The 22,568-nt window shown below is 38.6% G+C and overlaps 1 protein-coding gene across 1 annotated transcript; it reads left to right on the top strand.

The window, feature by feature from the left end:
• The first annotated feature begins 490 nt into the window (after positions 1-490).
• On the top strand, positions 491-22,090 carry GCLM (glutamate-cysteine ligase modifier subunit). The gene is made up of 7 exons (XM_037498223.1): positions 491-1,032; positions 5,685-5,750; positions 7,458-7,542; positions 10,606-10,665; positions 15,795-15,997; positions 17,673-17,787; positions 21,381-22,090. Exons 1-7 carry the CDS (start codon positions 907-909, stop codon positions 21,548-21,550), a joined length of 825 nt encoding a protein of 274 aa, XP_037354120.1. The 5' UTR covers positions 491-906; the 3' UTR covers positions 21,551-22,090.
• Positions 22,091-22,568: the final 478 nt, after the last annotated feature.

Here is a 22,568-nt window from a genome sequence, read left to right as displayed (position 1 = left end):
AAAAGATTTATTTTTTATTTATACACTAGCTGGGGCATAGGCCAGAGGCGTGGGAGGGAGAGAGGATTCACCAGAGACAGAGTGGGGAGCAGAACAGAAAGACTGACTGAAATACACTGCTGAGGGGAGCAGCGGGCGAGACAGGAGAGGTCTGCCGCGCCGTGTGGGAATCTCCCTGACGGGCCGGGAAACAAACCCCCGCGGCAGAGGCTGCGGACAGCTTCACAGCGCCGCGCTCCACCCGCTGCGCCACCAGGGAGGCCCCTTTCCCCGTCATTTTGAAAGTGTGACAGAGAAGCAGCGCGACCGCCCATTGGCTGGGGGTTGAGACCGCGAGCGCACTTGGCGGCTTCCTGAGGAGGCGCGCGGCGCGGCGTCCTCTGGCCGACAGGGGGCGCCCTGCCGCGCGCCAGCCCGCGCCGCCCCGCCCCGCCCCTCGCGCCCCGCGCGCCCGGCGCTCCCTCCGTCGCGCGCCCGCCCGCCGCCAGGCGCCACGCCCGGCGCAGGCCGAGGGCCAGTCCCCCGCGGGCCGGCGCCCCGCAGCCCACTCGCCGCCCCGCCCCGCCCCGTCCGGCCCCGCCGCGGGACGGTAACGGTTACGAAGCACTTTCTGCGCCGCGATTTCTGCTTAGTCATTGTCTTCCAGGAAACGGCTCCCTCACTCGGGAGTCAACTCTCCGCCGGCGGCCGCGGTCTCTGGAGCCGCCAACGCGGCGCGTCCTTCCCGGGCCCCGCTCCGCCGCCGGCCGCCCTCCTCCCCCGGGTGGGAGCGCAGGCCGAGGACCCCCACGCGGCGCGGGCAGCCTCGCGCTCGGCTCTGCGGCCGCGGGCACCGCGTCCTCCGGGGCGGCCTCCTTCCCCGCCCGCGGCCCCGCTGCGGCTCGGCTCCCTCGGTCGGCCGCTGCCATGGGCACCGACTGCCGCGCGGCCGGGGCGCTCCTGGCGCGGGCCCGCACGCTGCACCTGCAGACGGGCAACCTGCTCAACTGGGGGCGCCTGCGGAAGAAGTGCCCGTCCACGCACAGCGAGGAGGTGAGGCCGGGCGGGCGCGCCCCGGAGCCCGGGCGCGGAGGGCAGGCCGCGGGCAGGCGGCCCGGGCGGGCGGTGGGCGGTGCGCGCGGGCGGGGGCCGGGGGGCGCGCCCTGGGCTCGCCGGCGGGTCTGCACCTCGGCGCCGGCCAACCTCCTCCTCCTGGGGGGCACGCATTTTTAAAAACTTGGCAGGTGCAACTTCTCACGGGGGACGCTTCTCGGGGTGCGCCCAGCTGATAGACCCTCGGACGTGCTTGCGAGGGACTCCGAGGGGGCCGTGCCTGGCTCGGTCGCTCTCCTGCCTCGCGTTCTCTGCCCTCCACGGTGTCCCGGTGAAGAAATAGTTTAGAGATGAGCTTTTTGAGGATTCGTGTGAGGTAACGTGAATAATAGAGTTAGCTTTTAGGGTGTTGACAGTTTATTGCTGCGCGGCAAGAGTGTCAACACTCAAATTGGGCTGTGAAATAACGTATTTGTTTTTCTTGCCGGAAAAATAATCGGCCTGTTGATTTGCCGAAAGGCTGTCACTTGAAGTGGCAGAGATTGATCTGGAATTGAGATTACATATTTGTTGCTGAGCTGGTCATTCCTGTGGGAGAATCAGTCGTTGACTGTGGACATTTAATTGCCGAGACATGTCGCTGGTACGGTGCAATTTTAGGATTAAAAATTAAATAAGATAGACCTTTAATTTAGGAGTTCTGTGAGTGCGGGGTAGTGACCCTCTCTGTTTGCACAGCTGTAAAGTTGGATGATACTTTTCTCATAGGGTCATTGTGAGAATTTAGAGAGATCATAGGGCCTCCCTGGTGGCGCAGCGGTTGAGCGCTGGGTTGCGAAGCTGACCACGGCCTCTGAAGCGCTGGTTCGATCCCCGGCTGCTCCCCGGCCACCGGAGGAGGGTCCCGCATGGCGCGCAGACCTCTCCTGCCGCCCGCTGCTCCCCTCAGCAGTGTACTTCGGTCCTTCTGCCTGTTCTGCTCCCCGCTCTGGCTCTGGTGAATTCTCTCACCCTCCCGCGCTTCTGACTGTACCCAGGGCTTGTATAAATAAATAAATCTTTAAAAAAATAAAATAAAATAAAAGAGATAATATGTCGTGCACACATTTATCTCCCTATCATGGGTTCAGGTCAGAAAGATAAAGCAGATTTGATGAAAAGAAAAAAACGTCCTAAGCTGTGTCATAGTGTGATGTTATCAGCTGTGTGCTTGGACAGTTTCTGCTCTTTTAGATAAGGTGTTGGTGATAGACTTTGCAGCAGATGACTTCCCTCTGAATATGGACCTGTGCCCAGGCCTGGCCTTGGGAGTAAGCCTCCACATGAAATAAGAACTCTTGGCTGTAACTTTATAGGAATCAGAATCTGTTATATCCTGCATTCATTTTCCAGCTCAGTTTTTAAGTCTTGTTTTATTTAAACCATCCCACTTGTACTATTTCTCTCAAAGGTAAGTATTTCTGGTTTTAGTGCTAGATCTTTAATTTCCTCCAGTGCTAATGGTTCAATGCAGCATTTTGCATGTATATTAATAATACTGTGTGTGAATTGCTCTTATCTCACTACAACACACTCTAGAAAGTAGTGGCTTTCAAAGTTTTTGACCACAAGGCCAGTGAGAAATGCATTTTACCTTCTAATCCAGTTCATAGTTATGTAAATATAACAAAAGTTTCATGAAAAGATATTGACATATATTATATACCATGTATTCTAATTTTTCTGTCCTATTTTAATATTTAAAAATCTGATTCTTTAATGCAGTAATAAGTCACACCCCACACAGCTTGATAACATTTTTCAAAGGACTAATTCTGGTTTTTCTGTTTATTTGGGGCCTACATAAGAGGAACAGAACTAAAGAACTAGAAAACATGAAAATATAGGGGAGGGCCTCCCCTGTGGCACAGTGGTTGAGTGCTGGGCTGCAAAGCTGCCTTCAGCCTCTGCAGCGCCAGTTCAATCCCCGGCCACCCCCGAGGGTCCCACATGGCGAGCAGACCTCTCCTGCCGTGCCCACTACTCCCCTCAGCAGTGTACTTCAGTCCGTCTGCCTGTTCTGCTCCCGGCTCTGGCTCTGGTGAATTCTCTCACCCTCCAGCGCTTCTGACTGTACCCAGTGCTTGTATTAATAAATAAATCTTTAAAAAAGAAAATATAGGCGAAATATGACAACAGTGGTTAGAATATAAAGATGCATTTTTCTATGCAAAGAAGAGTTTTATAAGAACCAGAACTCCAAATTGGGATATGCTATTTGATATGATAGCCTAGCTTAACCTCATTGAATTAAAAAAACTGAACAAATTACTCATTGAGATTTACACATTGAGTAGAGTTCAATTAAATTTCCTAAAAGACTTTTTTGTTTCGGTTTTGGGTTTTTTTAATTCCATGACCACTGTCCAGGTTTTCTGTTTCATGAGAATTTTATGAAATCAAGTATTGTTTTTTAAATGCATTACTGGCAGGACTGTTTTGCCCAGTTCTTTATTGTAAGGTAGTTGACCAATTGAATCATGTGGTATCTTTTAAACTCTAATACCACTCTAGGTGTAATAATATACTGCATTATAATGATACCTTCAGTGATAAAATGTGTGTGACAAGAATAAAGAGCAGAGAGCAAAGCAGTACAGGGTTAATGTTCAATAGATGTAGATAACATGTAAAAGATTAAAAATCACTAAATTTTTGATTCAGTCAATGAATTTCTCATAATATTGTAACACTTGACTGTTCTGATATTTTGCAGAATTCAATATTAAGTAAATTGTTTCAAGGAGAAGGTGAATATTTTGAAAATATTCTTAGCTTTCTGAATTGATGAATTCATAGGAAAGCCTTCAGTGTACAAATCAATTCTCCTTCCAAAGAAAAATTTCTTAAAATTCTCCCATACTTTGAGGGCCTCCCGGTGGCGCAGCGGTGGAGCGCTGGGTTGTGAAGCTGCCCGCAGCCTTTGCAGCGCTGGTTCGATCCCCGGCCGCAGTGCGAGGGTCCCACATGACGCGCATACCTCCCCTGCCGCCCGCTGCTCCCTTCAGCAGTGTATTTCGTCAGCCTGCCTGTTCTGCTCCCCGCTCTGGTTCTGGTGAATTCTCTCACCCTCCCGCCCTTCGGACTGTACCCAGTGCTTGTATGTATAAACAAACAAACAAACAAATAAATAAATAAATACTTAAAAAAAAATTCTCCCATACTTTGAGCCAAAGCTCTCTTGCTAGAATTGTATCATTTGTCTTGCTGCAACTTTTACTAATTTTTAAAAGAATACTGATAGTTAAACCTATCTGGAATCATTATCAGCTAGGTTTTACCTACTGACTTAAATTTAATTATAAATATGTTTTCCATGAAGATATAGACCTTGTAAATTCATGTGGATAATTGTGGATAGCACATAAATTATTGTTGTGGATTGTAAATCTTAACATAGGTGACTAAGCTCTTAATTTGTTAAAGCAGTTATTTATCATTATCTTTACTAAAATATAAGCAGTAAACTGCTTGTATCAGTTTTAATCCTAAGCAATCATAGATTATGTAGTGAGTTCAGAGGTCTGGTTTCTGTTGTTGCTATTAGGAAAGTGCTTTTGCAATATAGGGACTTGTTTCTAGTTATTCATTTATATTTTCATAGATTGCCCATAGAATACAAAACATTGTATCCTTGTATAGTTATGAAGTGGTGGTTTCAGACTGCTAGTATTGCCCACTAATGGTCATAAATCAATTTAGTGAGTCATGCAGTAGTATATTTAGTAGAACAGAAATGATCGAAATATCTGGCATGTTGTGAATAAAAATACCATTTTGTGAAATTTTTGCTATATATGTAGGCCCTCAATTTGAATATATGGCTTACTTTGGGCCACTATCAAATAAGTTTGAAATGCTCTGACATGAGATAAAAGATGAATAAATAGTTTAATGAATTTGCAATATACTATAACATTAGTGTGAAAATGCATTTGTTTACATAAGGAAACATTGAAGATTGGGTGGAGGTGTGCCTAAGTGTGAAGTGACTTTTAGACTGATACTATGAAAGTTAACCTCTCTAAGATATGGATGTGGTGGTTCTTAGACTTTAGAGTACATGTGAATTATTTGGGATGCTTAATGAAAGTTCTGCTACCCTTGGAGAACAACTGAGCAGGTCTAGGCTGGGGTTCAGGAGTTTGGATTTTTAATAAACACCACAGATGGACCTGCCATAGAAGTTTCTGTGGCCACATTTAGAGAATCATTTGTCTATGAGGAATATAACATAGTTAATATTAGTTCTAGCCAGGCTGCCCAGACTTGAATCCAATTTCCTCTTTAGTAAACCTTATTCTTGAAAAAAAAAAAATTGCTTCCTTATGAATACTTTTATGTCTGAAAATTTTACTTAAATTTTCATTGGTACAAAAACACATTAAAATAATTAGATTACTGCTTTAGATCTAGGACATTTGAGAATTAAGAGTAGGATAACAACAGGTCTAATTTTATCTTTGTTGAAGAAAACAAAAACTTTGTAGAACTAAACTTCTTGTTTTTCCTATTGACATCTTTTTTTCTACTTATCAAACTAATAATCCTTGTCTTAGAAGTACAGGAAAATGTGTAGAGTTTAATTGTTTCAAAATACATTCCTTTTGCAGCTTCGAGATTGTATCCAAAAGACCTTGAATGAATGGAGTTCCCAAATCAGCCCAGATTTGGTCAGGGTGAGTAAAATGTGAATGAAGAAACCATGTATGTTAAAAGGGAAGTAAGTAAGCAGAAAATTAATTTCCTCGGTTTTGATAGAGAAGTTCAATAGATAGCACAAAACTCCCTGTGACTGATTTGCTGAGATGGCAGTCTGCCCTAGCATAGTCTTTGTATTCAATCCTTAAACTAGACAAGCACTAGAATTCTCTGAGCTTAATTTCCACCACAGTTTCCTCACAATGCACTTCCTTCCAGTTCAAATTTGGTCTAATAGAATAGCTGTCAAAAAATTTTGGTTGCAAAAATAGATGACTGGATCAAAAAGATGTGGCATATATATATACACAATGGAATATTACTCAGCAATCAAAAAAAGATAAACTCATGCCATTTGCAGCAACGTGGATGAAACTAGAAGGAATTACGCTCAGTGAAATAAGCCAGAAGGAAAAAGAAAAATATTGGATGGTTTCACTTACAGCAGGAATATAGGGGAACCAAATAAGACATCAGTGTAATAAAATAATAACAGTACAAAACACAACAAAGCAAAAATGGACAATTATAAATCAGAGACATACTTCAGGGGAGGAGGAGGGAGAGGGATCAGAGGGACGGAGGGAGGAGCACAGGGGACTGAGGTGACAGTGTATGGGTGCATTGGTGAAGGAAACTCTATGGGGACTTCACCTGAGGGTGTTTAAAAATGAACAGTGATGTAAAAAAAAAAAAAATTAAAAAAAAGTTTTGGTTGCTAGATTTCTTTGATCAATTACCACTGCATTAATATAATCACTAGAATTTTTGAAATACTAGTTTCTGGTGAAATGGTAAAGGAACTATGTTTCATTAAATATTAGTATACAGTTATTATTATAATGTCAATATACAGAGTACGTGTCTGTAAAGCACTCTGGAATGTAGCTCAACCAAAGGCTCATAACAAATTACATAAACTACTTTTAAAGCATGGGAGAGGGTACGTGCTGAAATACTTGTTCTCCTAGGCACACTGCAAATTGAGTACTCTACAATCATTAGGCAGACATTGACTAATGTCTTTTGTCAGTCTCTTTCTCTGAAATGACCACTACATTTATGCATGACTATAAACACGTAATGAGTCCCTGATATATGCCAGCCGTTGTCATGTGCTCAAGAATCATGGGGAAAGTTCTCATTGTTTATTTTGTTTTAATCTTGTAAATGTGAATTAATGTTTCTGATTTATGTGTGCTAGCATTTTATCATATTCCTCATAAACAATTCATTACTATGCATTGAAATGACCTTTATTTTTGTGCTCAGAAGAAAATATTTCCATATAAAATGTTTCTGGTTAATATACAAGGTTTTTAATATGTCATTGTCCAGAATGTGTAATAAATTTTTATTTTTTATTGGTTGCTAAGTAAAATTATTTGTTGTGTTAGTGATTCTAATTCCTTACATAACCCCCTGTCCCACCACCACTTTTTTTATTTTTTGTTATGCAATCCCTCTGAGTTCCTGGTCAAAATGAAATGCTTTTTGCAGAAAATGAACACACACATACAGCACAAACTGCCTTTATTTCAAAGTTTTATAAACCTTATATAACCATCCATACCTCAGGTCAAAAACCCTGTTGTCTTAAAGATGCTCTGCTTCTAAAGGACATTATGGACAATAGATAAATTAATCAGAAACATTAATTTATTGTAAATATTTGTTTATTATAGGAGTTTCCAGATGTCTTAGAATGTACTGTATCTCATGCAGTAGAAAAGATAAATCCTGATGAAAGAGAAGAAATGAAAGTTTCTGGTAAAGTTCAACCTTTACAATTCATTTTGTGGAAGTGATGGAGTAAGGTTTTATCAGGCATGGGAATAAGGTTTTCTTTCCTTCTGGTAATGAGCAACTCAGTGTGGAATATATGAAGTATGGGAAATATAAAGATTCTGTTTAAACATCATTTTTTTAAAAGATTTATTTATTTTTATACAAGAGCTGGGGTACACGCCAGAGGTGTGGGAGGGTGAGAGGATTCATCAGAGACAGAGCAGGGAGGAGACTAGGCAGACGACAGAAATACACTGAGAGGAGCAGCGGGTGCAACAGGAGAGGTCTGCCGCACCATGTGGGATTCTCGCCCAGCTGGGGCCGGGATCGAACCTGCACTGCAGAGGCTGCGGACAGCTTCACAGCATTGTGCTCAACCCACTGCACCACTAGGGAGACCCAGTTTTAACATAATTTTAATGTCAACTCTAAGAGGAGGTCATTGTTGGTTGGCTACTTCAGTAGGGTCAGAATAAAACCTCATCTTTCTGTTCTTCATGATGACCTCTTTAAGTGTCAGACTTCAGGCCAGTAGGCAGATTAAGGTGGAGGATGTGGAAAGAATAAATGGAAGACTTGAGAGCATTGTCTTTCCAAAAGGAGTAAGTCCTCCCTTCTTAGTGAAACAATGTAAGCGATGGCTGAACTTGCTGGACTATGTATAGGAAAAAGTATGGGCAACAAATTACACCCATTTCAACAAATATATTGACTACTACTTTGCAGAAACCATGATTGGCTCAATTAATGAAAAGATGTGCTGTTCTTGCCCTCAGCTTTCAGTCAGCACAGCATAGTTATTAAAAAATTAACCTTGACTAGATTAAAACTCCTGAGTATACAGGTATATTGCTGTAATCTTGAGCTAACAAATTATTTAATCTCTCTGAGTCTTATTTAGTTTACCCACCTATAAATGGGGATGCATCTGTTTTATGGGCTTCTGTGTAAGTTAGATGAAATAACAAAAGAAGCACTTAGCACAGTGCTTGCACAGAGTAAGTGCTAGCTAGCTATTATTTATTACCATGTCGTTACTGAGGTGTTGGTGGTAGTGGTGGCAGTCATTATTGGGATGGACAAGAAAGAAAAGATATGGCATTGTCATTTGACTGTAATCATAACAACTGCCATTTGTTAGATCTTACTTTGCACCAGGCACTGTATTTGGCACTTTATGGGTATATTTCCATTTATATAGGTCTATTACCCCATTACACAGGTGACATTAAATAACTTGAAAGTTGTCATGCAGCCAGTAAATGGTTGAACCTAGGGTTCATCCAGGTGTACCTGACATGACACCTCTTTTTTATGTTCATTTCAAATTGATAATTTGTCTTGAGAAGGAAGTAAAAGAAGCATTTTTTCTGTGGTTGATTGTAGTTCATGGTTTAGATCCATCTTGGAGCTCTTTCAAGTTCTCAGTTCACAGAGGGCTTACTATTTTTGATAGGTATCAAAATCTTCCCCATATGAAGACCTTTCCTTTCTCTACTAACCTAAAAATGCCTCATCTTTCAAAGAGAGAGGAAACCATTTCAAGGGCACAAACTTAGGACCAGAGGCATATTACTGAGGAGAGTTTATATCAGAGCACAATAATGGGAGCTAAGGTGGGACCAAAGTAGTGTAGGTTGACTCACCTAGTAGGGGAGCTGTGTCATGGTTTTTAAGTAAAGAGGTGATGTGAGGGGAGCAGTGTTTTAGCAAGGTTATTGGCAATAGAAGGAATGGATAAATATAAGAAAGATTGTACAAGGAAAATGTATTGTGTATATCAAATACCATTCACTTTACATAAGGTATTTCATTGCCCTATTTTCTCTCCATTTCTTTCTGATTTTTTCTCTTCTTGCTCACCTACCCCTCTATCTGATTGCCTGTTGAGTAAATTTAGGTTTTGAATAGTGGGTTTACGTAAAGATATACACTTAAAGTTTTGAGTTCCTGTCAAGCTAAAACTTCAACCTTGTAAATATAGAAAACTACTTAATTTTCTTGGTAACCAAAGAAATGCCAATTAATGTGGTCCTGGGCAGGTATATATTGTGCCTGTTGACTTAGCAAAAGATGTGTGTATGTGTATGTGTATCTTTTTTTTCAAATAGCATCCTGTGTTAGGACTGCAACTCTTAACTGTAAGTGATCTAGTAAACTGGTACAAATCTTTCATAAAGTAGGAAGTAAATAAAATAGAAAAAGATGCACAAAAAGGATCATATCCTGTGACTCATCACATTTCTGATAGTTTGTTTTTGGAAATTGCTGCAGCATAAAGATGAACAGAAAGTTACCAAGGTGTTTTAGTATTTATATGTGATAACAAAAAGATGAAACAAACCTCCTATGTTCAAAAACAGGAAAGCATTTATTAAATTATACCGTATTAGAATTACAAAATAATGTTCACGCATGAAAAGTGAATATGTAAAATTATCTAAGACAAAGTAGCCAAAAATCTAAACCATAATTACTTTAAACAATGAGGTATTTGCAGTATTTTTTATTTTATAAGTTTTTCTCACTTGTAGAGCAAAAATATTAGTATTATGATAAAAAATAATTTTAAGATAACAATTGCATAAACATTAAAAATATTTATTACATAAAGGTAAGCCAAATAGAAGTAGAAACCAAGAACTGGCAGATAATGCCTCAAAGTAAAAATGATTGTATCAGGGATGTGGGACTATTGATGGTTTTTTTTCCAATTACCTTTTTAGTAAGATTAATTTTAATTTAATCTTTATATAAATTTCAGTTAAGTGTATGCTCTATTAATGTTTAATTCAGCCTTCTGATAGGAAATTAATATTGCTGTTTTTGTTTTGACATCTATTTGTTGCTAACTAGTATATAATTAAAAATGACTGGAAATATACTTTTTAATGCCTCAAAAAATGAAAAGTAGAGAATTTGTGACTGAGAAAGGAAAAATAATTCATTCAAGATTATCCATTATCTTAGTATTATAACAGTGTTAATATTATGTTATAGAATGTTACCCAAATATAGTAATCAGTTTTGTTTTCTGTTATCCAGCAAAACTGTTCATCGTAGGCTCAAACTCCTCATCGTCAACTAGAAGTGCAGTTGACATGGGTAAGCAAAAATTTCACTTTTTATCTTCATAGTAGACTTTAAATTAGTGTAGGTATGGTAGTTGTAACTTGTGTTCCATTCCAGGTATAAAAGAAATGAACTTGGTGAGCAAAGTAGGGGAAGGGATCCAGTAGACTGTGGTGGAGGATTATGGGGGCCTTGGTGGTGGGCATGGTGTGGTAACATATGTCTGAAATGGAATGATCCTGTGCCTCTTGAGTCTTATAGAGTGTTGTAAACCAACATTATGTCAGTTTAAAAAAAGACAATAATAAAAAAGAAAATGAGGCTATTTTACCTTTTAAAATTCTAACCTAATTTCTTAAGGCTTCTATAGAATCTTATATTTTTATATAGGGTCATATTTTGATATAGAAAAGGGATGTACAAGTTGTAACATTTTAATGTTATATCTATGGTTTGGGTTAGAATTTCTCCTTAGTCACATTCTTAGCCCTTTTAGTGCTGTAGGTGAAATACCAAAACAATAACAACAACAAAAAAACCCAAGCATTTTATATCTACTTTCAGTACCTGGTTAGGTTACAGCTATTCATTCATTTTCTTTTCAGAGATTTGTTAAATCTTCAATATAATTCCAACTCTTTAACAGTAAAAAAAAGATTTAAATACAAGACCTCAAAGTATGTTATGTATCCACTGTTCTGACCAGTCCCAGTGGTCACACTGTTAGAGCTGACTGAGGTCACTCACATTTTAAGAAAATACAGTGTACCAGGTTTCAGTGGAGCTATGCTCAGGGAGATGGAAGGCCGAGATGAGGCTTATTTTGTGTCAAGTATATTCACTTTACTGAAGGTAGTTTTCTTCTTTACTTAGCGTTTTTAAAGACTTTTTTTCCTTTTATATTAAAAGTGCTTTAAGAGCCAAAGGGACCCTTACTGAAATAAAATTAATTATACTGTAATACATTTCCAGATCAACTTTGTTAAATTTGCTCAGATTAGCAATTAATTGCTAATTTATACCAAAAGTATAATTTAGAGTTCACGGTACAGGGCTCTGTGGTATAAAGTGCCTCTGAGCAGTTTCCTGTCAAATACCGAGGCCACAGACTGTCCCTGTAGAACATATCTGTTGTTGACATAAACTATAGTCATTGTAGGCTTCTGGATGCGGAGAAGCTCTTATGAGGGATGATTGTTCAGTCATAAACGAAGAGCTTCTGGTCATGAGGGCAACAACCTATCCATACACCCCACAAGTAAGGGTGGATAGGTAAATTATTCACCAGCATATCCAACTTGAGTATCTTCAGTTGAGTTAAATTCATATTAGGGAGTTTTTCCAAAAAGTAAATTTCATGAGCAAGTATATCAACAATATAGATGTATTTTTTTAATCAGGTGAAGTATCTCATTTGTTGAATCAAATTCTCCTGCTATCACTTTTTTTTTAAATAATAAATTTTATTTTTATATTCCCCATACAATTACAACCCCCCCATTCTGACCCCAATCCCTCCCCTCCCGCCCCCCACCCCCCAAAAAGTGTCTCTGGTTCATAGTTTTTTGTTGATTTTGATTTTCACTTTCTTATAGTTATTCATTTTCCTGGTCCCTTATTTAAGTTTTCTAGATTCCTGCTATGAGTGAGACCATCCAGTATTTTTCTTTTTCTTTCTGGCTTATTTCGCTGAGCATGATCCCTTCCAGCGCCATCCATGTTGCTGCAAATTGCATGTGTTTATCTTTTTTGAATGCTGAGTAATATTCCATGTTATATATGTACCACATCTTCTTGATCAAGTCATCTATATTTTGGGCATTTGGGCTGTTTCCAAAGCTTAGCTATTGTAAATAGAGCTGCTATAAACATAGGGGTGCAGGTGTTCTTTGGAATTGATGTTTCTGTGTCCTTTGGGTAAATACCTAGGAGTGGAATTGCTGGATCATATGGAACCTCTATGTTTAGTAGGTCCAGAAATCTCCACACAGCTCTCCATAGTGGTTGGACCAGTTTGCACTCCCACCAACAGTGCAGAAGAGTTCCTTTTTCTCCACACCCTCGCCAACATTTGTTGTTGCTAGTTTTTTTAATATGTGCCATTCTCACTGGTGTAAGATGGTATCTCATGGTAGTTTTGATTTGCATTTCCCTGATTACAAGTGATGTTGAACATTTTTTCATATGCCTGTTGGCCATTTGCATTTCCTCTTCAGAGAAGTTTCTTTTTAGCTCTTCTGCCCATTTTTGACTGGATTATTTTCTTTGTTGTTGTTGAGTCTCATCAGCTCTTTGCAGATTTTTGTGATCAGTCCTTTATCATTAGTGTTATGTGCAAAAATGTTCTCCCAGTTGGTGGGGTTTCTCTTTGTTTTTGTTATTGTCTCTTTTGCTGTGCAGAACCTCTTTAATTTGATGTAGTCCCAGCTGTTTATCTTTGCCTTCACTATCACTGCTTTGGGTGATGTGTCTGTAAAGATGTCTTTGATGTGCAAATCACGTAGTGTTTCGCCTATCTTTCCTTCTATGTATTTTATGGTTTCAGGTATTATGTCTAGTTCTTTAATCCATTTTGAGTTGATTTTTGTGTATGGTGTGAGGGAGTGGTCAAGCTTCATTCTTTTGCATGTAGCGACCCAGTTTTCCCAGCACCATTTATTGAACAAACTTTCTTTGCTCCAATGCATAGTCTTTGCTCCTTTCTCAAAGATTAGTTGACCATAAATCTGTGGGTTTATATCTGGATTTTCTATTTGATTCCATTGGTCTGTATGTCTGTTCTTGTTCCAGTACCATGCAGTTTTGATGATTATGACTTTGTAGTATAGTTTCTTTTCCCAGAGTTCTTTAGTTCCTCCATTAATTCTTTGATCTCCTGTGTTTCTTTTGCTTCCCCCTTTAGGGACTCAATTTCATTCTTCTGATCATTTATTATTTTTCTCATATCATTCTTTTCCTTTATGAGTTCTGTCAATTTTTTAATCATGGCAATTTTAAATTCTCTTTCTGGAAGGCTCAAAAGTTCTTCCAAGTTACTGTCGTTGCAATCTGGGAGGTGGTTTTCTTTTTGTGGTGTGCTTTTTTCCTGAGGAGTTGTTAGGTTGTGTGTGGTTCTTCTACTCCCTACTGTCTGTTTTCTAATTTGTCATATGCATTGGGACACTGTGTTGCTGGGACTGGCCGGCATCTTGGGTGAACTTCTCTGCTCCCCTCTGGCTCCTCCAGGAGCCATCTCTGGCTTCTGAGGGAGCTTTCTGCTGGTTTCAGGCAGTCTTTACTGAAGAAATGTCCCTGTTCTAAAATGGCGATGCGGGACGCAGTCCCTGCGCATCCGGTCTCAGGCACACTCTTCTGCGCGCCCGGTCTGCCCCGGCCGTTGGTGCCCGCTCCCCCTGTGGGCTCAGACCGCTGGTCGGAAGGGGCCTGGCGTGGGCTAACTTCCCAGCTGGCCACTGGCTCCTCCGGGAGCCTTCTGCCCTTTTCAAGCAGTCTTTTCTGAAGAAATTTCCCTGTTCTATGGGGTGTTAGTGACTTTTTTTTTCTGGTCACTAGGTGGCGCCAGAGATTTCTCCTATTGTCCTTGGGGGGCTGTTTTTCCCCCCGTGGGACAGGGAACAGAGCAGGAATGGTAGGGTAAACCTCAACGGCTTTGGGGTGCTGTGTCTGCCTTGTGCCCCACTGTCGTGGAGAACCCACGCCCCGAATTTCGTGCCCCGGGTCTCTGTTCCAAAGCCCTCAGGTCCAGGATGCAGGCTGTAGCCCAGTTCAGTGGCCGCAGGAATGGCGCCTTTTGCACCCCGCTCCCGTGCCTGGGCGCCTGGTTCCTGATTACTCAGTGAGGAACTTTCACCTCAGTGAGGGCCTCCGCGTCTCCCCGCAAGCCTAGGTCGCAGGCGCGGGGACCTGGGCAGCCGCGATCTTCATTTGCTTTTGAAGCGCGCCGCTTTTCTGCGCAAGCTTACCAGCCGGCCCGGGGCTGTGTGCAGGTCTCCAGAGTCTCTGTTGTTCTCTAATGGCGCCTGGAGCCGTTCGCTCACCACCGCGGGGAATCTTGCAGGGTTCTCCACAGCTCCAGTTCACAGGGTGTGGTGGCTGAAATAGTTCCTTTCCACTCCCAGTCCCACTTGATCTCTCCTGCTACCACTTTATTTGTGCTGTAGTAAACAAAGTTTGTCCAATGTAAGTACAAGTACTTTTCTGAATACTTGGAAAAAGCTCACATTTAATTGTTTTTAGATGCAAAAAAGAATTTTCTTCAAATTTAAAAATTTCTACTATATTCTTTAATTATGGGTGATTTACAACAGAGAAATAAACTGTCACCACACATAAATGAGAGCTAGGCATCAGGAAGTTTGTCAGTGTCTTTAGAACCGGCATTGATTCCTTCAGTTGTGTGGCGATTTGGAAGATCTACAGATGCTGCTTCTCTGGAGACTTTCAGTGTATTTCTGAGCACCAAGAACCTCCCACCCAGAAGCGCTAGCCCTTTCCTCAGCGGACTCAGAGCACCAGCCATCCCCTGGTGCACAAGTTGGTGCTGCCTTGCTCCAGCCTGGCCAGGAAAACTTGTGCTTTTTCTTTTAAAACATTCCAGTATTATACATGTTGGAAACTCTAATTAGTTCTTTAATATAACTGTGGAATAAGTAATAATCATTAAAAATCAGCTCTTGAAGAGAGTTAGAAATTCTCTACCTCTATAAATACAGATTAATACATAGGTACAGTTTTCAGAGTATCAGGTTTATTCTTTGCTATGGCTACCAAATATAGGATAGCCAGTTAGAATTCTCATGATCATATGCAATATTAGTGAGCAAGTAGAATTGAAAAGTTTATGAGGATAAGAAGGTTACAAGAAAATCCTGGGTCCAGGAAGGAAGGAGGTGTGTCCCCTAGAAAGAGGAGCCATTATATCTGTGAGTTCCCCAGAAAGGAAGCAGGTTAGAAGTACTTACACAATTTTAAATGGTGGAAATATTCTCAATGGCAGATCTAATGTTCTAAATGGGAATATTGTAAATTAGTAAATAATTTGTCATGTAGAAAACTAGTGCACCATAAAGACAGAATTCAGTGGTCATACTTGGAGGATATAGAAAATGCTTCTTCATTTTTACTACATAACAAATGTTTATCTTTGTTTTCCTTCACATCAGCCTGCTCAGTCCTTGGAGTTGCACAGCTGGATTCTGTGATCATTGCTTCACCTCCTATTGAAGATGGAGTTAATCTTTCCTTGGAGCATTTGCAACCTTACTGGGAGGAATTAGAAAATTTAGTTCAGAGCAAAAAGATTGTTGCTATAGGTACCTCTGATCTAGACAAAACACAGTTGGAACAGCTGTATCAGTGGGCACAGGTAAAGGACAACTGTAGCTCATGCGCACTCCACTCTGGGAGAAGTCTGCTTGTTACATTCTTTACTGCACACTGTTGAGCATCATGCACACTGGGGACACTTAGTGTGGGATGACAATTCCAAATGTGGGAGGTTTTTGTTTTATAAAAATGCCATTTTATGGAAATACATTTGACACACAACATTGTGTAAATTCAAGTTCTACATGTTGACATTTGATACATTTATATATTTTAATGTGATTGTCATGCTAATCCTTTTTAAGAATAAGGAATAATTGAGGCAGGAATAATTAAGTTCTAGTTTCTTAGCAAGTTTGATGATTATAATACAGTATTATCAGTATTTACTATACTGTTCATCAGATCTCTAGTGTGGGAGTTTTGAGGCAGGTTTTATTGTGAAGCATTGGATTTTCTTTTTAAATACATGTTTAATTGAACTTAATCTGATTTAAAATGAATGATAAAAACCCTAGAAAATACATGTCAAAGCTTTCATAGCCAGATGAATTATGGCTGTTTCCTTCAGTTTGATGAAAAAATTCATTTTTCATTAGGCAATGACTAATTTCCGAAGGGAATACTAGTGAAATATATCAAATATTTTGCTGATTGTTATTTAAGAATATTTAAGAGTCTAGTTTATATGACTTAATAAGGAATGTCATAAATTAATCACCCCTTCTCTGACCTAATTACAAAATTACTAGGGAAGTTGCTTACATGTTTTATCTTTACCCTATTTATTTTTCTTCATTTCTTTTACTTCATCCTTAGCCTTGTTCTTTTCAGAGCTTTCAGTTTCCTATGGATAGGAAGACCCTAGAAAAATTATTGTCTCTTCTCCCTTTGATAATAGCTGGAATGTGGCTAAAGTCCTACTGGGAAAGCTTGGTTGATCTAGAATGTATTTTTAAATTAACCTGGGCATCTAACAGAAATTATATAATTCTTTTTCAAAATGTTAATGATTAATAACTATACTTTGTCCCTTAATGTTAAGTATGTTTATCATTTGTATTTGATCCTATACCTTTAAGACATAGTCCCTCTAGGGCCTCCCTGGTGGCGCAGCGGTTGAGTGCTGGGCTGCGAAGCTGCCCGCGGCCTCTGCGGTGCCAGGTTCGATACCTGGCTGCTCCCCAGCCACCAGAGGAGGATCCCACATGGCGTGCAGACCTCTCCTGCCGCCTGCTGCTCCCCTCAGCAGTGTACTTCAGTCCTTCTGCCTGCTCTGCTCCCCACTCTGGCTCTGGTGAATTCTCTCACCCTCCCGCGCTTCTGACTGTACCCAGTGCATGTATAAACAAAACAAACAAACAAATAAAATAAATAAATAAAACATGCCTCTATTTAAAAAAAAAAAAGACATAGTCCCTCTATAACTAGAACCATCACACTAGAATCATGTTTGTTTGTGAGGCAGATATTTTAGATTATAGGTTCTAGCATGAGACTTTTTAATAGTATATAGTGACTTTTTCTCCTTGTAGAGCTATTATCTTTCCGTTACCATTGACATGAACTAGAAAAGCATGTATTAACACATTCATGTAAAATTATAGACTAAGCACTGTAGAATGTTACATTTTGTATGTTCTAGAATTGAGTCCTCTATTACTTTCAATTTTTGTATTACTTAATTAGGATGTCATTTTTTTTTTCACTTCTAGGTAAAACCAAATAGTAACCAAGTTAATCTTGCCTCATGCTGTGTGATGCCACCCGATTTGACTGCATTCGCTAAACAATTTGACATACAGCTATTAACTCATAATGATCCAAAAGGTAACACTGATGTTTTCATTAATAGAAATTGGTAATGATATCTTATAAGGAGCTACGTCTTAAAATTTAACTTTTAATTGTGTATGTTGATAAATGTATCATGCTATTACCTTGAATTCTTACTGGTTCGTTCAAAACATATATGCCTTCATTTTATTTTCAGCAGGTATAGTTTTGTCTTTGTACCAAGGCAGGGAAAAATCAGTGATTATTTCCTGAACATCTGGTTTGTTGAGGTTTATAAATACTAAACTAAACAGAAGAGATCTTTTAAAATATTCTAAATATGTAGAATTGTCTAGTACAGCAAAGATTGCACCAAAGAGCCACTTAATTAAAAAGGATATCTGGGAAAAGACCTTATACATTTTAATTTGAAACTTAAGCATCGTAAGATAGGTGATTGATTGAATATTTTAATATTTTCAAGTCACCCATGTTTGGTGTTAATCAAAAATATTGGGCTAGAGAATGACTTACCTATTTGATGCAGAGTAATTTTTTATTACTGTTTTGCAAGATTACTAGAAAAGCTGGAATAACACTTTATACTATTCAGCATCTTCTCATTTTTTTACTATTTTTTTTCCCATACTTCCCCCTCATTTTTCACTGTTTCATAGAGAGAAGAGTTTTACTTAGTAAATATGTGGGCTCTGTGAAACACTATTTTTGGCATAGTGATAAGTGAGAAATGTCTTGTGAAAGTTTCAAAACTCCATGGCATTTCTATATAGCTTCTAGTTTATTAAATGCTGTTTACTAATACTAGTCTATTAATAAAGGAAATCCTATTTTATAGATGATTCCTAGAGAAAGAACATTCAGCTTTTACTTCCATGCCTAAAAAGATGACAGAATAATGGTGATTTGATTCAACTTGTTTATTTTTAGAATGTTTATAGATAACCTCTGAAGATTTTATGCTATTTTTTAGCAATTACAGTCTTGTGGGTTTTTTTTTGTTTGGTTGGTTTTTTTTTTGCGGGGGGGGGGTTGTTTGTCTTTTCTTTTGCTGTTTCATTGGGAGTGGAAAGGGAGTTTTTATAGTTATTATTCCTCAATGCTAGGCATCAAACTAAATATGGTAGAGATATCTGTCATCCTCACAACAGCTGAAAATAGGCATTTTGTTAATGAGAAAGTAGAGCCTCAGATTAAAATAACTAGTCAAGTCAACCAGGTGGCTTTAAATTTTAATTTTACATATATTAGCAGGTATTATATAAATTTATCTGTTTACTTTGGGAGAACTCTTACAGCAGCAATTACTACTAAAAGTTGGTGGATGAGCCTATTCCTTATTCTAGCTCTCTTTGAAGGGACAAAAAAAATACTATTCTTTTTCCAGTAAAAGAGGAAATAGGAAAAGACAAGGGTGTTTAGTATTTTATTTCCATGTTATCTAAATTACTTAATTAGGATGTTGACATGTGAGTTACAGACTATACATTATTGTTGATATGTGAGTTACAGGCTATACATTATTGTTGTGAAAAAATATACTTCATCTATATGAGGAGGTAGATTTCTTCTTTTGGTATTTTTACTACTGATGTAATTTGACACATGGTTGTCTTATAACTTTAACATAGGTACAAAAAACCCAAAAATAATGAAGACAAAGAACAGAAAAAGGGAGAAATAATTTATAAACTGATCTTCAGAAACTTTGATCTGAAATGAAGGAATTCTTAACGAATTTGTCATTTACTGATTCTAGTGATAATAATTGAATTAAAAGATGTAATTAAGTTAATGAATGAATAGCATAGTTCTGATTTTGTGTCAAATTTTTTATTTTTTCAGCAATCAAGTTGTAAAACATTTAACTCTTACCACCTAAAATAGAACTTAGTTTATAACCCCCCTAAAGGCACACCTCTGTTCTAAAATTACCCTTATTCCTCAGAAAAGGTTTATTTTCCATTACTCTTTGTCCTAGAAGTTGTGGTAACAGTTTAACTACATTCAAGGTAAAATTGTGATGTAGGTAATTCTGACTTTAAAACTTTCCCCTTTATATTTGCTTTATCCCTTCCCCCACACCCATTAAATCTAATCTCATTCCCTCAGGGTCCTCTTCTCACACAACCTAATAAATCCATAGCAGTATTACTTTTCCAAAGACACATTTGCATTCTATTTATGTAAATTACCTTTTACTAGTTGTCTGTCCTTGGGTAAGTTATCTCAACTCCCAGATGCATTTTTCCTCTGTAAAGGGGGTATTACCGTCTCTCATAGGGTTAACCTGTGAGTTCAGAATGAGTTCATACATGTAAAGTATTCAGAAAAGTGGTGGCACACCATATAATTGACAGTTGATGAGAGTTTACTATTGATGCTGTTCAAATATCACAGCATTTCCTTCAGGGCAGGTGAGTCCTTTAAGTGCTCCCAAATCATACTGTGAATAGAGGGTCACTTACTACCGTCTGTGTGGTTGGTTCTGACACTGGTGGAATCTTTTCATATGAAACACTTATGTACCAGGCATTGTCCTAAGTACTAGAGAATAAAGGATTAAGTTAGACAAATTCTACCCCTCATGGAATTTATATTCTAGTGAGAGGAGACAGACAGTAAACATAAACATTAAATGTGATAAGTGGTGGTATATGCTGTGAAGAAAAGTTAGCTAAGGAATAAAAGTGTCCAGGGAAGAGCAAATGGATTCACAGGCCCCAAGGTATGAATGTAGTTGAGAATTTCTAGATCCATCCAAATGGGGACAGAAGACAAGTAAGCAGGGGAGTGGTATATCAGAACAGTGTTTGAAGCCTTAAATATAAATGTGAATTAGAATAATGACTTTATCAAAGATACTCAAAAGATAACCATCACAGACTTTTTAAACAAGTACTGGTTCTCATAAGGAAATAGTAAGATTGGCATGGCGCTCTAGCATTATCAGCTACTGGTAAAAATATGTAAAGTACAGTTTTTCTGGACAGCAAGTGGCAGAGTACGCTACATATCAATCCTTAAAAGTGTCCTTATACTGTTGTTACATAGTTAGGCATAAGAATGTTCATCATAGCATTATTTTATTACCAAAATGTTAGGGAGAACCTATATATTTCTTGACCAGCAATAAGGAAATACATGTTATGTCTATATAGTGTAGTAGTGGGAGAATTATTTAAAATAATTTCACAGAATATGTTACTACATGGGAAATATATAAATGTGAAAAATAAGTAAATTAGGCTGTAACTAAAGTATGATTTCTAGTTTTAGAGATATGAAGAGCAGATATTGTCCATCTCCAATTTGAAAGAATGATGGATGACTTTTTTTGCTTTTAATCTCTTTTTACCTTCCTATGTAGTCTAATGTTATACTCACCCAGAGATCTTCAAAACAAATATGCAGATTCCACACTCTAGAAGTAGTCACTAGTGAAATAAGCTAGAGTACAAGTGTAGATACATTCTAAAGAATAGCTTGGGTCTTGCTGATACTTTGCTTCAGATTCATTTTCAAAATGTTTCTTTCGTTGTATTTTAATGCGTACCAGCATAGTAAAGTGCTTTTGCTTTCAAATTTAACACTTAGGGTTTTTATTTGTTGTTTTTTTGTTTTCTAAGAACTGCTTTCTGAAGCAAGTTTCCAAGAAGCTCTTCGAGAGAGCATCCCTGACATACAAGCACATGACTGGGTGCCACTGTGGCTGCTCCGATATTCGGTCATTGTTAAAAGTAGAGGAATTATCAAATCAAAAGGCTACATCATACAAGCTAAAAGAAGGGGTTCTTAATTACAACTTAGGGTCATAACCTACTGATTTGCATTTTCCTTAAATAAAAGAAAAAATGAAGATATGTAAAACTCTAATTACCACCTGTAAATGGTGTCACTGAGGCAGATATTCTTTAGTTATATTTGACAATACTGTCATCTGTCACGTTTTGAATACTTCTTGCCTCCATATCAGTTCACTCACATGAACCTCTGTATTGTTTTCATTAAACTATTGTTTTCTAATTGAAATTGTCTATAAGAAAATACTTGCAATATATTTTTCCTTTATTTTTATGACTAATAAAATCAAGAAAATTTGTTGTTAGATATATTTTGGCTTAGGCATCAGGGTAATGTATATACCTATTTTTTATTTCCAAAAAGATTCATTAGTTGCTTCTTACTCTATAGAATAAGCAATTTAATTACATTTGTTAAAACTGAAATACTGGAAGATATTTTTCTTGGCATTAATAAGATAATTATATCTCAAAGTAACTGGAGTATCTGGGATCTATTAGTAGTGTAAATAAAATTCATTTCTTCAATACATGAATGAAAACTTAAATTTTTTTATGTGTCCTTACTGGTATTTTACCTATAATGATTTGACCGTATATCCTTGTGCCATACTTCCTTGCTATTATTTACAAAGACAAACCAAAGTAAATCTGCAAAGGAAACTAGAAAATTGGAAGTTGTCATTTGGGGGTTTTATAAAAGCAACTTTTACCTCCAGATTCTTTTTAATTCTTGATCCATCCTTAATATTTGCTATTCATTCAAGAACATTCAGTAAGTATTGAGCATTTACCATGTGCTGATCACTGTGGGCTCTGGAGACAGGAGGGGAGGACACAGAGCCAGGGATTAAAAATCAAGTAAGTAAAATACGTGACATTTGTTTCCTACTAATAACTGACTATAAGGAACTAAAAGACAGAAAAGAAGTGGAAGAGATCTTTAATTCAGGGCCAATGCTGTCTATTTAGACAACTTTGAGACATAATCTTAACTATTTAAAAGCAAAAAAT

Source organism: Talpa occidentalis, unplaced genomic scaffold, assembly GCF_014898055.3.
Source record: "Talpa occidentalis isolate TD23 unplaced genomic scaffold, MPIMG_talOcc4v2.1 talOcc4.9, whole genome shotgun sequence".
Lineage (NCBI taxonomy): Eukaryota > Metazoa > Chordata > Mammalia > Eulipotyphla > Talpidae > Talpa > Talpa occidentalis.
Note: the sequence above shows the minus strand (reverse complement) of the source record. Positions and strands in the feature narration are given on the sequence as shown.

Bases quoted from the DNA above. Each gene is read 5' to 3' on its own strand.
- GCLM (XM_037498223.1), top strand. From the start codon at position 907: ATGGGCACCGACTGCCGCGCGGCCGGGGCGCTCCTGGCGCGGGCCCGC. The intron at 7,543-10,605 runs GTAAAGTTCAAC...TCTGTTATCCAG, and splicing joins AGAAGAAATGAAAGTTTCTG to CAAAACTGTTCATCGTAGGC. The intron at 10,666-15,794 runs GTAAGCAAAAAT...CCTTCACATCAG, and splicing joins TAGAAGTGCAGTTGACATGG to CCTGCTCAGTCCTTGGAGTT.